The sequence below is a fragment of the Lepidochelys olivacea genome (genome assembly GCF_965140295.1).
Source record: "Lepidochelys olivacea isolate rLepOli2 genome assembly, chromosome: 3".
NCBI lineage: Eukaryota > Metazoa > Chordata > Testudines > Cheloniidae > Lepidochelys > Lepidochelys olivacea.
In genome coordinates, this window is record NC_140413.1 from 207,511,007 (window position 1) to 207,530,803 (window position 19,797).

At 50.1% G+C, this 19,797-nt stretch overlaps 1 protein-coding gene across 4 annotated transcripts; it reads right to left on the reverse strand.

Annotated features, from left to right (window-relative positions):
* Positions 1-720: 720 nt before the first annotated feature.
* On the reverse strand, positions 721-18,492 carry NKX2-2 (NK2 homeobox 2). Of its 4 annotated transcripts, none has more exons than XM_084624979.1 (4): positions 18,420-18,492; positions 9,355-10,046; positions 7,825-8,133; positions 721-1,052 (listed from the first exon to the last, which is right to left on the reverse strand). In XM_084624979.1, the coding sequence occupies exons 2-4, from the start codon at positions 9,611-9,613 to the stop codon at positions 928-930; spliced, it is 693 nt and encodes a 230-aa protein (XP_084481105.1). In that variant the 5' UTR covers positions 9,614-10,046; positions 18,420-18,492; the 3' UTR covers positions 721-927. The 4 variants fall into 4 exon arrangements, with proteins under 4 accessions (XP_084481105.1, XP_084481106.1, XP_084481103.1 ...); XM_084624980.1 differs by lacking the exon at positions 721-1,052 and adding an exon at positions 3,878-3,937; XM_084624977.1 differs by lacking the exon at positions 721-1,052 and having other exon boundaries at positions 6,961-8,133.
* Between the last annotated feature and the right edge of the window lie 1,305 nt (positions 18,493-19,797).

Consider the following 19,797-nt stretch of genomic DNA (forward strand, 5'->3'; position numbering starts at 1 on the left):
GCATGAGGCAAAACACTGCACAAGAGCAAAGCACTTAATGAGCTCATTCATCCTGCTGGATTTGGCAGCAGAGCAGGAGGAAGGGGACGCTGCATGAGCCCAGCTTTAAGCCCCTCTGCTTCACCACCTACTTGCAAAGGGCCTGCGTTTCCTCCCTGCTCCGGCTGCCCTGCCCCCTAGATTAACTGGGGCCAGGAGCAGCTCCCATGGCCAGGCCAGCAGCTGCGAAGGCTCTTTGCTGCTGTGGTTCTCCGCTGAGACTGGAGAGCCTATGCAGACCAGAGTCATGCTAGACCAGTGGGGGAGGCATTTGCGAAGCGGGGGGAGAGAAAATACCAGACTCAGGGGCAGTTTTGCTAGGGCCCGGAGTTAGAGGACAGGAGGGAACAGCCATGTGCTGAGCCCCCGCAAGGGGGGCTCTGCACCCTCCCTGGGGAAAGCCACACGAGCGGCTGAGGCTGGCGGCTCATTCCTTATCCAATTGCGCCACCCCGCGGACGGTCGCGGCATCGCTGCCCCACCCGCCGATTGTTGACGTTCACACTTGGCGCTAATCGGGTCGGCGTCAGAGTTCGGAGTCAAACTCGCCGTTCTCCATACCCAGGGGTGGGGGAAAGCGACAACCAGCGACCCCCGCCCCCCGGCTCAGAGCTCGTGGCAGTGACCAGGCTGTGTCGGTCGGACAGGCTCTGGGAGAGAGCATTTCATCTATGAGCAAAATCATCAGGCCACCCAGCGTGGTGTGTGTGTTTTAATCGATGTTTAATAAAATGGCCTCACAGTTTGCTTTGTGCTAGAAGCTGACATCCAGGTGATGCGTCACATAATTAATGGGAACTTGAACTTTTTTTCAAACACAAAAATGAGTTGTCCTAGCCCTGGTTTCCCTAGCAGGAAGAATTCGCCTCTTGCTTTCCAGGTGCAATATTACCAGTCGTTTACCTTCCCTTTTGTAGGCTGCTGGCTAAAGATGACTTCATAATAGTAGATCACGGAACCGGTTGTCTTCCACGCATTTTGTGTTGTGTTTTGAGTTGGGCACAAGGGGCAATCTGCAAGTAAAAAAGAGTCTGGCCATTTTCGAGAGGCGGCATGAGCTCTGGGCTCAAAGCGAGAGGGGTTTATGGTGTCAACCCAAAACCAAGCCGGTGGGATCACCGACCAGCTTTCATTCTTGTACCTCTTGGCTTTCCGGGCCCAGAATGTGATTTCAAGTTAAAAAGTCTTCTCCTGGACCTCCACTCTGTTCTTTGCTGACCCCAGCAATCTTTGCTTGCCTCAGTTTTGCCCTGTGTCTTCTTTCCCTACACCACACCCCTACCTGTTTGTGGGCTGGAGCTCCTCCTCGCCCGTCTGCCCACCCCCCTCCCCCCGCCCCCATCAGGCCAGGTGCAATTTTAAAGCGATAGTGTTTACATTCCCAGCGGTCCATAAGTCTATTGCATGATGCACTTTTCCACCAGTCACTTCCTTCTGGTGGCATTTAGTATTGATCAGAAACAAGCATATGGTTATAGGCCTCTGATGTTCTTCTGTGCTATGTGTGTGTGGGAGCCAGCCAGCCATCTATGCATACTAGAGGTATGTATACACACAACCACAAATATGTGTGTTTGTGTGTGTGTGTGTGTGTATATATATATACAGAGAGAGAGAGAGAGAATGAGAATGAAAAAAATACAAGATAAAGAAATCTATCGAGGATTGTGTGTTTTTTATTTACACCTCTAATATTTTTATGTAAAATAAACAGACCGTTGGCACACACACCTTGCACATGGAGGAATACAGTCAAATCTCCCATATACACAGTGGCTGTGTGTCTGTCTGGTTTTATTCAGCCAACAGAATCTGAAACTAGAGTCACACTTTAAAACCAGGAAGAGATCAGATTTTGTTTACAAACTCACACAGTTGGTCAGATTCTTCCATTAACAATCTGAGGGGTTTTTTTAAAAATCGGGGGAAGGGGGGATACAGCAAATGGAATAAAACTGAAGGGAAGGGGGGATACAGCAAATGGAATAAAACTGAAGTCTTCATTTGCTGTGTGTGTGTGTGTGTGTGTGTGTGTGTGTGCTGATTTATGCTTGACCATTCCTTTTTGAACACAATTGAGAGAGGAAGTGGCTTCAGACGATCAGGCTGCTGCCTTTTTAACCTCTCTCTCTCTCTCTCTCTCTCTTTCTTTCTTTTCTTTTCTTTTTTTTTTTTTTGGCTGTGAGATTTTTTTAAAGGTTGTTAAAAACAACAACCCAGAACCACCTCTCGGAACTGGCGATGATGTTCAATGGGAAATAAAACCATTTATCATAAGGACAGTTCAGAGCAGGAGGAGGGAAAAAACCCCAGGGACAGCAAGGAAGAACTTTGGTGACCCCTTGTGGTTAAAAAGTGCCATTACAACGATATTCCGGCCTGGGTTGTTGGTTCCCCTCCTTCCTTGGGGGACCCCCGGCTCCCGATCGTTTGCGACGATGCTTTAGTAATGACAGCGCCTAAAAATCGAAGTCTTCAAGGGGCAGGCGGGGGCGGGGGAAGCAATACAAACTAGATTGTTTCCTCCCCCAGATAGCACCGGGTAGCCTGCGCGGTGGGGAGATCGCGGGGTTTATTGGCAGATGCCGGGATAAAAGGAGATGATCCGTGGACACGGGGAGAGAGAGTGTCACTCTTATGAAGCCACAAGGGCATATTTCCGGAAATCATGCACACTACACTATCTCATACACACCGCCACTTCAGGCGTATCCGCCGCCTGGCGAGCTGGTGTAGAACGGGGGCCGTGTACTCTGGGCTGCACCCCCCCCCCCCCACACACACACAAACACACAAACACAAACACACACAGCGTTTGCTTTCGTACTCCCCGCCCAAGCCATCCCTGGCTGATTCGGCCCCTTAATAACGACAGCTGAGAATTGTTCTTAGACTCGGTAAACATTGGATTAGCTTTTCATTGCCCAGCCCTCTTGAAAAGGCCCGAACGACCCACGCCAGGTCTCAGCTAAGCCCAACAGTCAATAGGTAATGAAAGTAAGTTCTTTCCCTGGCTTAGAGGGGTTTCCACCTCATTACCAGGTTATCTGATTCTCCTCAATAGTGGCTCTGTAGACGCGAAGGGGGGTGACTCAGAGTCGAGCGAAAGGAGGGAAATTAACCCTAAAGCGCAAGTTTAACTATAATGTCCCTTGATTGGGTTGGAGTTGGGGGATTCATCCCGCATTCATTCATCGCCTTTTCTTTCCTGTCAGACGTGACTCTGGTTTTCCAGATCACCCACTGGAGGTGTAATGTGTTCCCCGTGTCTCCTACCAGTGGAAGGGTGACATATCTGTCTGGCCCGCCACAGGCGACTCTGAAGGAGGCCAATTAACATTTCTTCCTGTTGATCTATGTCCAGACCGCTGTAGTTTATGCCTTCCTCAACACAAAGCCAAAAAAACCCCTTTCCCAACACATCTGACACCGCGTAGGAAATCCGTCCGTTTCCCCGTCACAATATCACCCAAACCACACTAGGGATTGCAGAGTTTGTGTAGGCGTGTTACCACTCAAATAAAGAGAAATTGTCTGGTCGGTGTAGGAACCGAGTTAGCATTTTAGCCGAAAATCCTTTATTTGATTTGATTTTTTTGTTGTGTTCTTTATAAAAAAAAATAATCAAAGTTAGCCCCTTCAGTTGTTCGCGCCCACCCTGTTTGCATTTAGCTCCTTGGCTGCTTCATTCATTTTCTACTCGCCCAAGCTACTCTCCGGAGCGCGGGGGGCATAGCGCGTCGCTTGTGCGCGGTCAGCCGCCAAGAACTCCAGGTAAAGGCAGGAGGCCAGGTCTGGTGGCCCCGGTGGAGATGGTTACCCGCCAGCACCCCTCGCCCCAACCAGAGAAAGCCTTCCAGAGAAAGGAGCGGGATGGCGACTTCTCAAACTCGCCGGCCTGGAACAAGGAAACACTATCACAAGAAAGGGACAGTTCTCTGGAAGAGAACAAAAAGTGGTCAGTCCGCAGCGCTCTCCAGTTGCGCACGGAGGGAGAAGCCTGCATAACATTACACCCCCCTGTGAATGAAACCTTGTTCTCCCGGCAGAGGGGAAAAAACCAGCTCAGCGACCCGAAGTCAGCGGAACTACAATGCTGATCGGGGTGCATCGACTGCCATTTGCTTTCATTTTTATGGGCGAGATTTGTTTAGGCCCCGTGCAGATGCAGGAATTTAATTTCCTGTGAAATGAGAGACAAACTTGTCAGTAGGGCTGGAGAAAAGGAGGCCCTGTTATCCTTCCAAGAAGAGAGAGGGGTTTTTCCCCCCTCCCCCAGAATAGATATAGCACGAATTTTTAATTCGTCTTCCTTTCACAGACAACAATACAGGGTTTGAAAGCAGGACACAATTTGGGTTTTGTGAGGGTCAGCCCAGCTGGCCATATGGAATCAGCCTGTACAGCATGGGGGACAATGGCTCCAAGTGACAGCCAGAACAAAACCCAAGGATACTTCTCCCTGACTCGGGGATGCACCGCTCCTGATAAACGAACTGAATGGCACTAGAAAGAACAGGGGGAGGATGGGGGAGGCCAGCACCGTCTCTCTCTCTCTCTTTCCCCCTACCCCTGTCCCCTCTGGGTTCTCTCTTTCTCTCTGCCCTCCTTAATATGTACGCCTCTAACATCCTTAACGACCAGCCTCCCGCATTGTGCTGTTTTGTGGTGGCTACTGTATATTGTGCAAAGATAGACTGCGCCAAACTGCCCCAGCGGCGTGTGAAATATAAGGCCACGGGGGAGGGCCACACAACTGGCCTGATAGACTTAATAGGGGCCAAGCAGAAAGTGACTGTTTCCCTCCCACTGGCTCTGCGCGGCGGGCGGAATTAGAAGAGGGGAAAGCGTCCTTCCCTGTAAAGTGGGCTCCTTTCTTCAGGCGCCGCCGAAACCTGTTTTCACTTCACGGGGAGCTCGGCCCCGCCTGGCTACCGAGATGGCAAAAAAAAAAAAAAAAAAAATCCTCAGACCCCCTGTTTGCAACGAAACGCTGCCATCCTTATGTATTTAGATCTCTGTCGCTTTGCTAATAATTATCAGCTTCCAGGATAGATCCTGCCACTGCAGAGCCGCGACTTGCCGTTTGCCAGCCAAGCTGTTGATGAGTGCCCTCGGCTTTGGGGAAACCCGGACTCATTTCTTGGGTTTTGTGTGTGTGTGTGTGTGGGGGGGGGGTCGTGTAGAATAAGGTTTCATCTGAAGCAAAACCAAAAACAACCCCCCCCGGCCCCCGCTCTGTGACTGCCTCCCGCTTGTCATGACAATTCAACATTCAGTGGGGAGCGACTAAACCAGGGGAAGAATTTAAACTGGTGTCAACTTTGCGCCTGAGTTTGGTAAGACACCATTGCAAGAAATGGCCATCACAGCTGGGACTCCAGTCCTGAAGCAGATCCGCGCATGGCTAGAAGACCCCCCCTCGCCAGCACTGTCCACGCAAAGCTGTGGGTCCCGCCGATTTTGTTACAGATAATCATGTTTGCGCGAGATATTGAATTAAATCTGATCATCAACAAGAGCGCGGCTGGTAATTCAGTGGGGACGGTTCAGTTTGCTTTTCCTGTTCCGAGCCCCCCCCCCCCACCAGCCCTGCCCCTGCAGTCCCTGCTGTTTGTCCAGCCTACAGCAAGGGAGACAGTTTCAGAAACGGAGAAGAATTTAAACAGCATGGTTGGAAAGAAGCCTCCCTACCCCAGACAGAGGGGCCAATTCATTTCGGGTCAACCCCAAGCATTTTGGAGTATGTGTAAGCCTAAAAATCGTGTGTGCGTGTAGATATTATATACAAGGGAGAGAGAGAGAGAACAGAGAGGCACAGAGTGTGTACCTATGATCCTAGATGTACACACACACGCATAACACACAACTTTCCAGCTGGATCTGTGTGTCCTTTAAACGCATATTCTAAAATGATCATGTAAATAGCCAGAAGAAGTTTTGCTTTAAAACACGCCTTAGACAAACTTTCCTACACAAGCCCACCGCATTTGGAGAACTCCCCCTATGTCGCGGCACCCCACAAATTCCCAATACGTGTTATCACAGGCAGAAGGGGATCTCCAGAGAGCCAGTCGCCCGGACGGAGATGACAAAATTCCGTTTGGTTAAAACAGGTTTTAGGGCAAACTTTACATTGCAAATCCGACCGCTTTTAGGGAGAGCCCCGTGTGCCCCACGACTTGCCCCAAAGCGTTATCTGCCCGCAGGAGCAGAAAGGGGGTATAAACTCATCCGCCAGCCGATACCCCCCTCCCGCTCCCATTCAGCCGCCTATCTACCACTGCCGGCTAAAGGAGGACTTACAACTCTTCGGGCTCACCCCGCTTAGATCAACCCCCGAGCAAAGGCAGGCCATTGAGACTAGACTGGAATCAAAAGCCCCTCCGCTGAAGGGTCACTCTTACATTTAAGTGAGTGGTGGGGCTTATTTTTTCATTTCCACAAAGTCACTACTCCAGCGCCTTTGTCTCTCCAGTAGACACAACGAGGCAGGACGCAGAAGAAGAAGAGGAAGAGGAAGACAGGTATCTGATCGTTTGCAGAAAGTTTGGGGAGAGTGATTAAAGTTTCCCTAAAAGTTCTAAGAGAGGACGAAAGTCCGCCGAGCTGTTGCCTGGGAATCTGCCGCAGGCCAAGCACGGATTTCCGACGGAAGGGTTCATCATTCCCCATAAAACAACTAGCACCAGGAGAAGATCTCATTGATCGGACAATCAGGCGAGGCAGGCTCCCCCCTCCCCCCACAGGATCCCTCCAGTCCGTGTCGCTTCAAAGTGAGGGTTTTGCAGGTATCCCGTGGTAGCCACAAAGTCAAACAAAAACATTCTTTTGTTGTTGGGTTGGTTTTTTTTAAACAGCATTTTTATTAAAATTCCTATAAAAAATGGAAACCCTCCCTGTAGCCCCCCCCCCCCGGTTTATACACAACGAGGAGCTGGAGATTTCTATGGAGCTGATCCAAACATTTCTTCTCCGTCTCCAGTTTCTTTGCTTGCTTAATATTTGGGAAATCTTTGCACCCAACCAAAAGAATAAAATAAAATAAACCGCCCTGACTGTCACTTATGGCAACAATAACCACACATAGTTACAAAAAAAATGATTTTTTTTTGCTCATAGTTGTCAGAATTTATACACGGCCATAAATAGGTAAAGGTTCATATAAAAAGGGAGATCAAATTCTCTAGTTTTAAAGTGTCCTCCACTTGTTTTATATACGACTGACAACAGCTGTACAGCACACAAAACGTACTTTACGAAATCACAAGCGCATACGGATTCATTCTTATTACTAGTAAGATTTTTATTTTTAGTTGTAGGTAGACAGGACCACTTTGCATGGCGCAAAAATCTCTGTAAACATGGCGCACAAAAACCACCCCCCAAAAGAAACAAATCGAACCCCCCCCAAGGAGGAAAAATAGGAGAGGGGGGGAAAATGCACCATCATTAATAATAATAATTAATATTCATATTGTCTCCCCCCCCCGAGGTTTGATTTTGGAGCCTCAGTTTCTTGTCTCGGCAATGTTCACCAAGTCCATTGTTGGGCTTGCACCAAATGATGCGCTGTCGGGTACTGGGGGTTGCTGGCGGAGCTGTACTGGGCGTTATATGGCATATGCTGGAGCGATTGGGCGCTATAGGCGGAGAAGGGGATCCCAGCCTGGAAAGTGGCCGCGGCTAAGTCCTGAGCTTTGAGCGTGTGGCAGGGTTTGCCGTCCCTGACTAAGACGGGCACTGCTACCCGGCGTGGGGAGGGGAGAGGAGTCACTTCCATACCTTTCTCAGCCCGGGCCCTCTTCATCTTGTACCGGTGGTTCTGAAACCAGATCTTCACCTGGGTGGGCGTGAGGCGGATGAGGCTGGCCAGGTGCTCCCGCTCGGGGGCGGACAGGTACCGCTGCTGTCGGAACCGTCTCTCCAGCTCGTAGGTCTGTGCCTTGGAGAAGAGCACCCGCCTCTTCCTCTTCTTGCCGGAGTCGCCGGCGCTGGCCGTGTCCTTGTCGTTGTCCGGGGATTCGTCGGCCGAGGGGTCGGGGGATTTGGTGGAGGAGTCGTGCTGGGAGTTGCTGGAGGCCAGCCCGTGCACTGCAGAAAGGCCACCGAGAGCATAAGTCAGAGGGGTGCTGCCGGGGGGCGGGGGGTCCCCGCCCGGGGGCACCTGCGGCTCTGCTCTCTACCCTCCCCTGCTCCAGCCGGGAAATGCAGCGAAATCGCCCTCGCTTTCTCTACCGTGGGGAGGCAATCTCTCCAGGGGGGCACCAGCTACCCCCCAAATCCCGCTTGGGCTGAGGGAGCGCGGCTTTCCCCGAAAACAAATGAACCCCGCGAGGAATAGGCAGTTGCCTCCTACACTCCCCCAGAGCAGCAAACACCGGAGGAAAAGTAAACGACGACACACAACACACTGTGCCCATGTATGTTCCCAATGATATGGCCATCTGCGACACACGTGTGTATCTGTACAGCTATCAACATATATAAATACCTGGAGATGGGAGTTTTATATTAGATAGCTTGTGAATATGAATATATTTATATATACACTCACGTTCATAATTACACACACTTTTAGATGCATGTAGACATTCATGTGCATGTCTACAGATCTATTCACCCGTCGGTCTGTATGCACATTACAAGACAGCCACATCGATCCGGATCACAAATTCCTCTATTCCTCACCTAATGTTGCATCTTTTTTACATCTATTGGACTTTGGACCTCAAGCGATTTGCTGGGGGAGGGGGAGGGGTACGTGGATTGATTTTTAAAGGATAATTTAACAGTCCCTTCATTGATCCCCACAGCCGCCCGGCCATTGAGACATTTCTGAACTGTCTACACCGAAGCGATCCAAAACGGCCACACAAGGCTCGCTCTGTTTGATTTAGCAAACTCTGTTCGTGCTATTTTTAGATCGCTGGAGGTGACTTTTGCTTTTCTTTCCCTAGGCTGGGTTGATTTCTTTCTCTCTCGTTCTAAAAAATAAATACATAAAAATAAACCCCCCCCCCTTGGGGAAAGATGAGGCTTCCAAAACCTTGTTTTTTATACCAATCGAATCAAACCCAAAGAAATCCCTGCGGTTAGTTTGACTCCGGAGAGCCTGGTGAAACAGCAACCACACACAGGGTAAATCGGAGCGCTAATGCTTCCCCTAATAGCTATTAGGAAGAGTTAACAGATAGGTTTATTATTAATTATTCTTATTATTGAAGAATACACGTTAGAGGCTGCGGTGCTGAACGGATCAATCACAAGACAATGCAGACGGTACATGGAATCAATGTAAGTTTCACTACTCACAGGAATACTGGATGCTTTCCGTGCTGGCCAGCCAACGCGTATAGGGATTATCACTGGTATCATAAAAAGGGTTTTTCAAAGGCAGAGTCTGAACCCCCTCCAGTGGGTTTTGCCCCAGAACTCCGGATTTCTTGGGTGGCTCCGACCCCTCGTTCTCTTCATCCGCTCCTTCCACGAGGGATCCCTCTTCATCGTTGGTGTCAGGGAGATCTAGGATGTCCTTTACAGAAAACCCCGTCTTTGTGTTGGTCAGAGACATATTCTGGCCAAATTTATGCAGGAAAGTTGGAGCACCAGTTTGTCAATTCGCTGTTGCACAAACCACACACACCCCACAAACACCCCAGGAAGAGGGGAGGGTGTGTGTGTGTGTACGTTGCTGGGGGGGGGACACGTTAAGAATAAAAAATAACGAAGGCTGGTGTGGGGGGAGACGCGGGGGGGGGGCGAGGAAAAAGCGGCTGCGATATAGATAGATATTTTACAGCCTTGCTCTGCTGCAGAGGGGGGGAAAAATCACGGAGCACAAGTGGCAACCGGCTTCTGAAATAGTTTGTAACTCCAGGAAAAATGCCAAAGTGCGTTTACTTCAGGGTCTCGTTTAAACACACGGATCTGGCGCCTGCTGCTTGAAAAAAACCAGCCATTGCTGGAGAGAGCAGTCCATATAAGGTTGGTCTCCACATATGAACCTGCAGAGAGGAGGGGGAAAAAAAAATACATTAAAAACGCCAAAGGTTGGCCACGTGTGGGCGGGTGCTAGGAGTCAAGTGGATGAAGACAGTGTTTGCAGATGTGAAATTGCGGGGTTTGGGGGAGATTGGAGGCTCCACCATTGGTTCTGTAGCACATGATGAGTGGTATAACGTGTCAATTAATTACAAAGATAGGGAGGGCCTTTCTGCACGGTATTTACATACAAAGGAGCTCCGAGGAGCCCGATATTCCACACACTTGAAAGTACGTTTTAAACAAATTGCTTCGGGAAAAAACCAACATCTTTGCATTCATTGTCACCCTGCACTGATGTAAACTGCTTTGTAGCAGGCTGGAAAATTGACTATTTACAGCGAGCGACTTGAAAAGGAAATCTATTCCAATTATTGGTGGTCCCCTAAACAAGATGGCAAGAGACCAACTTGAGCAAACCTCCTAGGTCAATATTTTGGTTGAGGCTTAAGGCTGAGTATTATAAATTAAACAGCAAGTAATTGATTCTAGTGTGCTCCGAAATCAACCAAACTGGAAATACATGTAATCAATCGGTACCCAGGCAGGCTCTGACGATTTCGGTGTGTTGTTTGCAGAGAACTAATTTGTTTCTCTCGCTCTTCTCCCCAGCAAGATCGCTTGCTAATTTGGATGGATGTGCAGCGTTTAGAGGTAGGACTTAGAAAGGGAATGCAGCCAGATGTTTAATTTAGGCGTTGAATTTGGAGGGTTGTTTTTAATAAGACATTTAATAAGTGGGTCTCTCTCACAGCCATTTGCAGACACATATATTATAGAGGCGTATGAATAGCAGCGTCCGCGTTTTTGAAAATCCTCCTTTCAAAATAGCAACGCTAAATAACACCCAGCTATCCGTGCGTCCATAACACTTTCTCATTGCGGCTTTATTTCACATTTCACCCCCAATCCCTTCCTTCCCCCTGCCTTAAAAGCCCGTGCGCGCCCCGATTCCACTGGGGACATAGGAAACGGAGCTAATCGAAGCCTTTTTAGCAAATTCTCCATGGGCTCATTCCCCACGTCTCCAGTCCACACGGCTGTGCTCCGCTTCTTCCCTCGCTTCGCTTCGCCCTAGCGCAGGACTTTGTTCAGCTGGGAGGGGTTCATGGTCCGGAGCCCTGCCTTGGGTCTGTGCGGAGGGTCCTATTCTCTTTTTGACCTACTAAATGAACCATCCCAGTGCGCCTCCCCCTCCCTGCAGCTCCCTGGGACAGACACCGCTCTCTATTGTTTCTCTCTTGTGATATTGGGGTGGGGTTTTCGCGTGTTACATTTTGGACAAGCCAACTTGATGCCACGATCCTCGAGGAGTTCTGCCCTTTAACGGGATCTCTGCGGGGGGAGGGGTTGGGGGGAATTAAAGATGGGGAGTTAAAGGTGAGATTTGCAGCCCTCCCCGTTCCTCCCTCTTCCCCACCCTTTTGGGGATGACCAGAGGATAGAAGTTGCCTTGACTTTCCCTCCCAAGAACTGGGCATGTTTCAAGGAGGTGCTGGGGCAGAAGGGGCACCGCAATTTATTATTGTTGATCAGTTTATTTTGCTGTCCCTCACCCTGCCTCCCATCGAGTATGTGATGTGGGTGACAATGCCTTAGGGTTTTAGCAAGGCCCTGAGCGCATCATGGGTGGTCGGACCCGGGCAAACACAAATACAAACCGATTGCTAAGCTGCGGACAATGGGCGAAATGTAGACAAATGTCCGGCTTCTGTTGGAAGCTTTTGTCCGAGCTCAGTTTTTGCATTTATTTCAGGGGCGAAATAATACATGATTGAAGCCCTCTTTCAATGTGTTCTAACTGTTTGGAATAAATCGGAGGTTGTTGGTAGTTGTCATGGCATTCAACTGCTTTCAATGGACTATCTCTTCATTCATTTCGGAATCCTTCCACAATATTAAGGAAACTCCTTCATGTTGACGCTCACTGGCTCTTCTTTCCTCTGCATTCGAGGCGTTCTCTCTCTCTCTCTCTTTTTTAATTTTGAAAAAAAAATTCAATCCAGGACTAACCCTGTATTTATTTCTTGATCACTTTTCCTTAGCCATCTGGGAAACGCAGCAAACTAAACAAAGTGAGAGGATTACGTGTGTGTGTGTGAAAATTATGTCGTTCATAACACAAACAGCAACGGCACTGTGGACCCAACAGCTAGGACTCAATAAAAGAAACCACCTCCGATAACGATAAGCCCACAGCGCAAGAATTCAAGCCATCACGGCAGCGCAGGGTTTGCGTGGCAAAGAAAAGCCAGAATCGAAGGTGGAAGACGAATTCACAGCACAATATTTGTCGTGTAGCAGAGTGTTGCAAAGTTTCCTTGGTGGGGGTGGGGGAGGAAGAGAAATGAATTGTAGAGAATTTCCTCTGGGGAAGACTAAACAATTGACAGTGGGCATGCTAACTAAAGATTTCTAATAAGAAAATCCAGAGTAATTAGGACCTGTGAGATTTGATCAATATGAAACCACCTAAACACCACACACAAGCTCACTCACTCACTCACTCTGTGATGAACCTGTTGTCTCCGTTCCCGCAGACCACCTGATAGGTAAATATTTTCCTAAGGGAAAACCAGGGCTCCTGGACCATTAATCACGCTGCAGTTAGCCAATGGTCCATTGAGAAGCACACACCGGCTGATCAGCACAGTTGGACTGTGACCAGCTAGTCTCCTTTGTACACAAAGACCTGCCATAAAAGTCATAATTTTGTCCCTCACCCCCGCCTCCGTATTGAACGCTTGGTCCAACTTAGAAACACAGCTCCGGACAAGTTCCCACAACTATGGTGGAATCACGTGAGTAAAAATCAAACCCAGTTTCCCGATTGTTTAACAAGGTCAGTTTCATCATCTAAGGGGGCTGGAATGAGCGTGTGTTAATCTGCCTTCTCTCTTCCAGTCTCCCCCTCGCTCTCTCTTCTGGGTTTACATTTTGCTTTCGCATCGGGGCTGCTTCGAAGCGCACGTGTAACCGCGTCCAAACCGAACTGTGTGTGGGTTGTGGCAAACGACTGCGCAGCCAACTTCAGAGAACCCCCTTTTTGAGACAGAGACCCCCAAATAGCGAGAGAGGAGCCCCTTATTTCAGAGAACAAAACTGGCTTTAGTGAGGGTATAAAGGGGAATCGCTTGTTCCCCCTCGCCAGAAGAGCCCCTGGCCCACACAACAGGTGTGTGGTCCATAGGAGTGAGGTTTACAAACTGGTCTGCTGCGGATGATGACGTGACTAGGTGATGAAATAGACACACCGCACTGTGGTGGATTCTGTGTAAAGATAACGATCGCCTAGATCAATCTAGCTGCTCCACAGAAGGCTTATTTCAAGACAGCCTTTCCCAGCTCTGGTTTAATAATTGTGTGTGGACGCTTGATCCGCATTGCATCTTCTTCTAAACTTTTTCGCTTCCCTTGTCCGATTTTTGTAAATATCCCCCCTGAATTTCTTACACTTTGTTCCCTTGTAACTGGATCCTTCCTTTGCCCTCTTCCCCATTATATTTTGGGCTGACCCTCCAGTTCTTACTCCGGTTCTAGGTGAGAGGGCCAGACAGTGTGAGTGGCCAGGGTGCGTCGGGAGGTGGGAAAGAAGCAGGGAGACCTGGGCATGGGTGAGATAAGTCCCCCACCTTCCCCCGGTGGAGTGGTTCGCCTACGCGGGAATTGTGTTTCTAAACATCGGACGGCTCATTTCTGGGATTTTTAATCGTCAGATTTAGGACCGACACTGGCGCCAGAGAGGCATTTCGGGAAGATCGCATCAATATCTAGACTCTTCAAGACCTCCCTGTCCGTGTCCTGCTGGCATGAGTAGCGAGGGTAACTTGGGCAGGTCCCTTGCAATATGATCTCTACTGATTAAGAGTCAATCGATCAGCAAATCCTAACAAACATAAATAAATAAATAAATGCCGGTACGGATAGATACACGGGCACACGCCACAAAACCTCGCAAAGCGTCAGGCAAATTGCCTTGCCGCAAAGCCTTCGGCGGGCCCTGAAAAACCGAGCGAGCGATGCCCCTGCCTGCTGCTTAGAAATGCTGGAATGCTCCTCCAGACAGATCCTGCTGAATTTAAGCCCCGGAATTATAGGATGGAGGGGTTATTTGAACAGCCGAGCAAGAGGCTGAAAAGGAGAGGTGCGTGTACACAGGATAAGTGGCGACACTTCAGCACAAGTGCCCTCTAGGAGTGGGGAAGTGTTTACCTGTTTACTTTTACAGGTAGCGCTCAACCAGGAGGCTTTTTGCCTTTTCCACTCGTTTCTGGAATGCGGCCTCCTTGAACCCCCTCCCCTAATGCTGCCTCGCAGCCCCGGGAAGACTTTTCCACAGCAGCAGCTTCAGCCGGGGCGGGGAAGAGAGGCAAAGAGCCCCTTGCCCCGAATGAACGCGGCTGCACTCCGAAAACACAGGCAGCCTCGGCTAAGGTTAGGCTCCGCTCCCGGCCGCTGCGCCGTGGGAAGAAAGGTGCGTTCGCACTTGCGAATTAAAGGGTGAATTTCTCTACCATGGCAGGACACGCCACACATGCGAATGGCAAGCCAGGAACATAGCAAAGGCGGCGTGTTAAAACGTGTTTCCCCGTCTGTCAGCCCGCTCAGCTCCCCCAGTCTCCCAGAACCAGACAGCAAACCGTGGGTCTATTATCTAGAGCGAGCAAAAGCGGTGGCTTGGCTTAAAGTGTCCTATAGAGACAAGGAACTAGCCAGTCAAAACAACTACTTGGCCTTGATAGTTCAGAGCCGAATGAAGCGACATGCATTCGTTTTGCTAGTGGTCAGAAAGGTTTCCAGTCATTAAAAAGTACAAGGTCTCTCCATTTATTTTAAGCCACTAATTTGTTTGACTTAATTTTCTCCTCCTGAATGAAAAAGGTGTTTAACAGAAGTCCCCTTTTTCTCCCGGTACAGTATATGGGGCTGACCTCTAACCCATCACAACATCCCATCTCAGATAACAGCCTTCAAGTGGATTAGTTTATTGTTTGATTAGAGCAAAGGTGCAAGAAATTGTTTCCATTCACTCCAGACAAACAAACCATATTGCACCTTAACGCTCTGGTGAGGATTAGTGAAGCTGACACAAAGCCTTTGTTCGAGGAGAAGGTTTATTTTATCTTTGGTTTGATACTCTTAGATAGAAGACACTTGAAATCAATGGGAAAGGAAAATATAGCCCCGTCTACTTCTGATCATTCTTATGAAGAGATTCACCTTCGAAAGATGCCAGGAAACAATGCAGGCTTTGTTTTATAATGTCGCAGGGGGGAAAAGGAGAGATGCATCCGTAAGAGGTGTCATCTTTTGTTGTTGATTTAAAAAAATGTAACAGACAAGAGCTCTTTCCCTGAATAGACAACTTAAAAACGCAGGGCTTCGGAGCCCAGAATTTTATAGCCTTATTATATATGGGAGCATACATGCACCTATGTAGAAAAAACACATTTAAGTGGGCGAGCTACTTCGCTTGACACCAGTATTCTGGTTATGTTTTGCAAAGCACCTTGCAAGGTCTAGGGCAATCAAGAGAGCGACCAATAAATAACAGCCACTAAAACTCAGGTCTAAGCAACAAGAAAGGCGATTGAAATAAAGACCTGCCCGTGTGCAATCCTGGCTTGGAGGTTTAACAAAGATCAGCGTTTCCCTTTGCCTCGGAGATTGTAGAATAACAGAGCATCGCAACCCCTTAAATTGATTTTAAAAGGCTTCATTGACAATAATGGGGAAGGGTTAATGTTTCTGAAATTTCCTTCTCTTTTCATGGCTGGAGAAATTGCAGAAGCAAAGACTTTCCCCGTGTTTTAAACATAGAAAAATACGCTCTGATCTGCCACATCTCGTATTACCTTCCTCTGTCAAGGAGTCAGAGCAATCTGCTAGCCAGGCAGTGAAAATGCAATCTTCCCTTGCCTTTCTCACAGAGAAACAATTAAACCGTGTTCAGGACATAGGAATCTAAATGAGCTTTTCATGATTATGATTATTCTTTGGGGTTTTTTCCCTCCCCCAAGCCCCAACTATGATAACACATTCTCAATTCACCATCAACCCCCCCGGAGTGGTAAAAGTGGAATAGAAATTAGGTCTCCCCCCCGTCCCCCGTGGGCTAATCGGTCACATTGTGGGTTATGTCAGACCCGAGGGCACATGTTAGGACTTTGATAAATGCACTTTAATGAGATCTTTGAAATATATTGCCAATACAAATCATAGGACATACAGACGCCTTGGCAGTGTGTTCCCGCAACTTACGGAAGCAAGAAGCCGGGAGATTTGTGCTTCGCGGGGCTTGCGACATTGGGAACCAGCTAGTTGCCGATTTTTTCTGCAAAAGCTTTAAGTCTAGCCCCGGGCGTATCCTTTCCGTTCCAGTCTATTATAACTGTTTTATTTGTAAGTCAAATGTTTGCTCCCCCCAAGCAAACCCTTCAGCTTTATTCGTTCGCATCTTTCTAATGATTAAACGTGTCCCAATGAGATTAAGCATTGTCAGCCTGTCTCAGAAGTGTTCTTTCTTCCAAAGGGGGAAAAAAACCCACCACCCCAACTCTGTCTGATAAGGGCAATTTGAATGCAGGAGATTTATAATTTCTTTATGAAATACGGTGCTGAAAGCACTTGCTTATCTGAATTTACTTCGTGTATCTCTACCCCGTAGGTAGGACTTTTTTTTTTTAAAGCCAGCCATTGATAATGATTTAAATATATATATATTTCAAGCTTAAAAGGATGGACTGATTTTGAAACTGAAATTAATTTGAGGCACATTAAACGGAGCTCCTCGGTCCCGTTGAGTCTTGAAAGGAAAGGAGGAGATGGATTTGCGATTTTAAAATCGATTGCACATACGATTGATTGGAAAACCCAACTCCGAGGAAGAGCTGAGTTGCAGACCACTGCATCCAACCACAACGACGCTGCTGCTCTGGGGTGCAAACGCAAGGGTTAAACATGGGCCAAAGCGCCTGGTGAAGTTAGCAAGGTGGAGATGAAATCAATAAACCCCCCGTGCAAGAGGCAGAGCCAACCGAGTGCAAATTGTTACTTTTGAACCATTCCTGATCCTCTGGCGGACTCTACCGACTCTAGCGAGAAATGTCCCAGCAGCCGCTTCCCCACAAGGAAGGGAGTTGTAAACTACCAGCTTACCTTTCCTCCCCAGGAAACCCCCAGCCCCAGAGCTTTCAGGATGACAAACCCACCCAGCCGCCTTGTGTCACGGGCTTTGCTGCGCTCTCGGGGCAGCAAAGGGAAAAAGAATAAGCCCCCCCCCCCCCCCCAAGCAGCTAGGGCTGTGAAATTACCCACCGACGTTGAGTAACTGAGTGTGGGGGGGTGTCTTTGGGGAAGGGGGGTTCTGATCTCTCGAGTGTCTAGAGCAGGCAGGTAAATGACCTGAGGAAGTTCAGGGTTGGGGCGAAAGCAATCGCTAGCCGGAGCGCTTTGGATGGCCACCTTCCCTCTTGCAGCCCCGGCTGGTGCCCCAGGACAAACGCGTCTTGCTGGCCGCTGAAGCAAGACCTGAGCGCAGCCCGACGTCTCCTTCTCGCAGGGGGTGAGACTGACACCCCCACATTGCACCCCCCTGGGGCTGGGTAGCCTCCCCCAGCCCCGGCCACGCCACCTCCGCCCCCCTCTTCCTCCGAATTCACAAGCAGCTGCTCACCTTTGCACTGCGCAAACCCAGGTAAAACTTTAACCGGCTCCGTGCGCGGGAAGGGGGCGGTGTGAAAGCGGCGGGGCTCGGGTGCAAACCGCTATGGCTCCATCCTCTCCCCCCAGCAGAAGAACCCCCCCCTTCCCCACCTGCTGCTTCCGGGCCAGGAGAGATCAGCGTCCGTTTCAACAAGATTGGGGGGGGGGAGGGACGACCCCCCCCCAAAGCCCTTGGGAAGCCAGCTAGCACCTTGCACCCAGGTGATCCAGCTTGGGGGACCCTGCTCGAGTTCCCCCCACACACACCTCGTTTGGAGGACCCAGTGCCCCTGGAACAGCGATGTCTGTCCGACCAACTCCCCAGCCACCTGTCCGTCCTCCCCTCCAGCTAGCTCGCCACCCATATCGCCAGCCAGCCACGTAGCCACCGCTCCCCCCAGACAGCCACCTCCGCTCTCCACCCGGCGGTGCCGTGTAGACGCATCTTTCCCTCCCCAATCGCTCTGCCTTGCATTGAACAACCTCACCCCCAAGGCGAATCTACCCCCCACCCCCCCCCCCGTTTGCTGTACTTCGGGGCGCTGCCTAGACCCCCCCGCAAAGTTACATCGAGCAGCCAGCCCCCCTGCAGGTACCTGGCTCCCTCGCCAGGAGGAAGCGCAGCGGCTCACCTGGAGCGGCTCTGCGGTGGGCGAGGCGCTGGCGAGCTCCGAAGGCGCCGGTCTGCAGCGCCGGGGCCTGCGGGGGCCGCTTTATATAGCCACGCGCGACGCCCCGGCTCGGCGGCCCCTCACATTGTCTCCAGCGGCGCTTTGCAGAGCCGGCCCCGTGGCCGCTCGCCCGGCGCTCCCCCTCCGCGCCCTGCCCCGCGCTGTTTGCTTTCCTCCGCGGCGCGTGACGCGCGAGGCGAAATATTGGCCATATGGTCCGCGGTCATAAATTGGGGAGAAGCGCAAACACGCCGGTTCCTGGAAGGCCCGGCTGCGCTCCAGCCGGCGGAACCGTGCCCGCCCTCCCAGGCAGGCCCCTTCCCACCCGGCTCCCCGGCCCCGGCCAGGAGTTTGGCTCCTTTCCCCCCGGCCCCACTTGCCCACCTTGCATGTTGCAGCCGGTGCAATGTCCAACTCCCCCCCCCCCCACCGCCCCGGCCTCCCTCCAGCCCGGGCCGCCCTCCATAAATCGCTCTGTCGCTAAGACGCCGTAAAAACCAAAGAGCCAGATGTGGCACGTTATTTATGTGTGAAAGCCCGTTTACATTAGATAGGCTGATCCAAGCTGTGATAGCACCGGGCTTGCGAGAGATTAGAGCTGGCTTGTCCACCGGGGGCCCCAGCTGCAGCTCGCTTTCTTGGGGGGGGGGAGGTGGGTGAGGGGTCGTGGCTGAGTTTCCCTGGAGCCCAGGAATGAAAAGTGACCATCGTTTGCAATAGCCTGGTGCAAAAGGTAGAAGATGATTGTGTGTGTCTGCCACTGCTGGCAAGAAAGGGCTTTCCTAGCCTGGGACCTCTCCTATCCCACCCCCTTAAGTAAATAATTTTGCTCTTTCTTTTTGCACACCAACGGGCTAGATCCAAAAAACAACCGCCCCCCCCACATTTATCGGGCCAGATCCTGCCACCCTTCCTCACCCTGAGTAGTATCTTACGCTGGGAGGAGCCCCCTCCCACTGAAATCAGTGGGACTACTCAAGGAGTAAAAACAACAAGGAGGACATGTGGCACCTTAGAGACTAACAAATTTATGTGGGCATAAGCTTTCATGGGCTAAAACCCACTTAAGGTGTCGTCAACAAGAGCAAGTGTGGCAGAATCAGGCCCATGAGTGGTTTTTTTTTAAATCCAAGGGTCTAAAACTGCAGTTAACCCTTCCCTCCCACCACACTCTGTAAACTTGAAGAGCCAGATTGTGATCCCCATGAATGAGCAGTTACTCACCTGAGACCACTCACTCGTGGGACTATGGCCTTCCTCTGTCCCACATCAGATTTTGCTGTGACTTTATTGAAACCAAATTCCCTCCCTTCCCTTCATTTTTTAAAACTCCAGCCAG